This window comes from Pyxicephalus adspersus, chromosome 2 (genome assembly GCF_032062135.1).
Source record: "Pyxicephalus adspersus chromosome 2, UCB_Pads_2.0, whole genome shotgun sequence".
Taxonomy (NCBI): Eukaryota; Metazoa; Chordata; class Amphibia; order Anura; family Pyxicephalidae; genus Pyxicephalus; species Pyxicephalus adspersus.
The window spans coordinates 122,677,779-122,680,481 of record NC_092859.1 but is presented as its reverse complement, the minus strand read 5'-3'; the positions used below and the strand labels follow the sequence as shown (position 1 = coordinate 122,680,481).

Below are 2,703 nucleotides of genomic sequence, written 5' to 3'. Positions count from 1 at the left end.
CCAACAATTCAGATAGTGATTTGTTTAATGAAAAGTGAATTTGTACTGAATATCAGTCACAATCCAATAGGAATGTGCCTGCTGTGTACCTTAGTATTCATCCAGCAAAGTTAATGTTAATCCTAACAATCACTCATATATGGTTGCGGTCTGTAAGAAAATTTTGGTGGTCATGCGGCTCTGGCCAGTGCACCTCCAGCCGGGTAAGGGGAAGGACCCCACTGGGGGGGCGCCCCAGCCTCAGCCGTGGACAATGTCCCCCGTACGGATCCCAAGCTCAGGGCGGTGGGCAGGCTCTGGCATCATGACATCACTCTGCGGGAAGTGACACACAGCTCCCCAAGCATGCGCAGTCTGGAGTTTATGCATTTACTGGTCCAAAGGTCCAAAAAGATTGAGGACCACTGCATTACAGTATATTCCCCCCATTTCATTTTTCTTTTAAAGTATTCGTCCTCATTTCAGTTTGTAAACAATGAGTAAACATGTATTGTTTATTAAACAGGTCACAATCTGCAATAGTTATTTAAAAACCCCTTGTTTTTATGGTATTATGGTGCATTTTTTGTGATGTGATTGCTTTTTATAAATCTTCACTTTCATTTATTTTATTCTTCTTTTGCGGGAAATGTTAAGCAGTCCAATTGTACTTATTTTTCATAGTGTTGCACCAAATCCCTGAAAAAAATCACTTTAGTTCAGTCAAATGTAAGGCTGTAAAAACCTAATGATATAAAGCAGATGAGAATTGAAACGCTGGATGAAGAAATGATAAAAGCTGGAAACCTGAAAAGCAGGGCAAACGGGTTTTGTCCTAAAGATAACATTACCTGCTGCCTATTAGTTGCTTGGTTTAGTAAGTCATCCTCCAGTTACACATGTTACATACGCCTCCCACTAGGTTGTCTCAGTCATTCAGTAAAGATTAACTTGAATGACAATGCACAACTCTTTTAGGATGAAGCTGCGACAGCTGAAACTAAACCAATGTCTGGCTTGTGGGTGCATTTTCTTTTTTTTTATCATGATCTTAAAATTTACCTCCTCGGGCTGTGACCTGGATACTGCCATTCAAACTGGCGATCTGAATATTGAGCACTGTCGGGATCACTACTACAAGGCTTTGAACTTATCAGCCAGTGGTAGTAAGAACTGTGCCAAAATCATTGAAGGTGACTTGGAAGAGGTAAGACTGGCTTTGATTGATAACTTGGATATTAAAAAAAGAAAAGTTATGACGAATGATACAGAATACATCAAACTGACCAAAGACTGCACAACATTTAAAAAGATGAAGAAGTATGTTCTGTTTAGTATGAGCAATGAAGAAAGGAATTACCCCATTGCCTTTTCAATGGTGATCCATAATGACATTGAGATGTTTGAGAGACTATTAAGATCAATTTATGCTCCTCAAAATATTTACTGTGTGCATGTAGATCGTAAATCCCCAGACACTTTTCATCAGGCTGTGCGAGCCATAGCTTCTTGCTTTGACAATGTGTTTGTAGCATCCAAGCTGGAGTCGGTGGTATATGCTTCATGGTCACGTGTCCAAGCTGATATAAACTGTATGGAAGACCTCCTGAACAGTACTGTAGAGTGGAAATACTTTATCAATACTTGTGGAGCAGATTTCCCATTGAAGACTAATGCTGAAATAGTTACAGCCTTAAAGTCATTAGGAGGGAAAAACAGCATGGAGTCTGAAGCACCAACTGCACCTAAAAAAGCAAGATGGGAATACCACTTTGAAGTTAAAGACTATGTTGTGAGGACTGATGTTAGAAAAGATCCACCACCCTTAAATGTACCTATTTACAGTGGAAATGCATATATAGTGATCACCAGAGAATTTGTGAAATCGTTGTTTGTAACAGACTTTGCAAGAGATTTTATGAACTGGGCAAAAGATACATACAGTCCAGATGAGTTTCTCTGGGCTTCACTTCACAGGGTTCCCTGGATTCCTGGATCGTTCCCCCAGCACCGTAAATATGACACATCAGACCTGATTGCACTTGCAAGGTTGGTGAAATGGGGAGGCCATGAAGGAGACATAAATCATGGAGCCCCTTATTCTGAATGTACTGGGAAACACAGAAGAGATGTGTGTGTGTATGGATCTGGGGATCTCCAATGGTTGCTTCAGCAGCATCATTTGTTTGCCAATAAATTTGACCCAAAGGTGGATGATCATGTAATTCAGTGTTTGGAGGAACATTTAAGGTTCAGAACTTTTTATGGGCATTTTATGTAACAGATACTGATCTGTTGTTAACCCTATTTATAATGTACATTACGTATTGCACTATAATTATTTAATGCATTTTATATCTTAAAATTTTGTATTTAATTAAAAAAAAAGTCACCCAAAATTGTATGTTATATTATTCTTTGGCTCATTTAGCAATGTGCTTTTAGCAATGGGCATATGAACCAAAAGCAGGCTTCTTGTCTAGAAAAAGAAAATATTGTGAAAGGTTTAAATACTAGTTACCAGCTGAAAGGCTTTTCACTTACATTTTAACAGAAGAATATCCTATGTGCAAACCAAGTACTAAACACACTTACAAATAATTTGTCTGTATATTCCTTCTCTGCAAAGTTTATTGTGCTGCACAAAGAATATTAAATTGCAGAGCAGAAATGTATCATAGCAGCAAAGCATGTAAGATTTGAATAAATTCATGATACAGGTCA

At 38.4% G+C, this 2,703-nt stretch overlaps 1 protein-coding gene across 1 annotated transcript; it reads left to right on the top strand.

Moving 5' to 3' along the window:
- Nucleotides 1-949: 949 nt before the first annotated feature.
- LOC140322174 (beta-1,3-galactosyl-O-glycosyl-glycoprotein beta-1,6-N-acetylglucosaminyltransferase 3-like) lies at nt 950-2,378 on the top strand. Its single transcript, XM_072398782.1, has one exon. It carries the CDS (start codon nt 959-961, stop codon nt 2,258-2,260), a length of 1,302 nt encoding a protein of 433 aa, XP_072254883.1. The 5' UTR covers nt 950-958; the 3' UTR covers nt 2,261-2,378.
- The last annotated feature ends 325 nt before the right edge of the window (nt 2,379-2,703 follow it).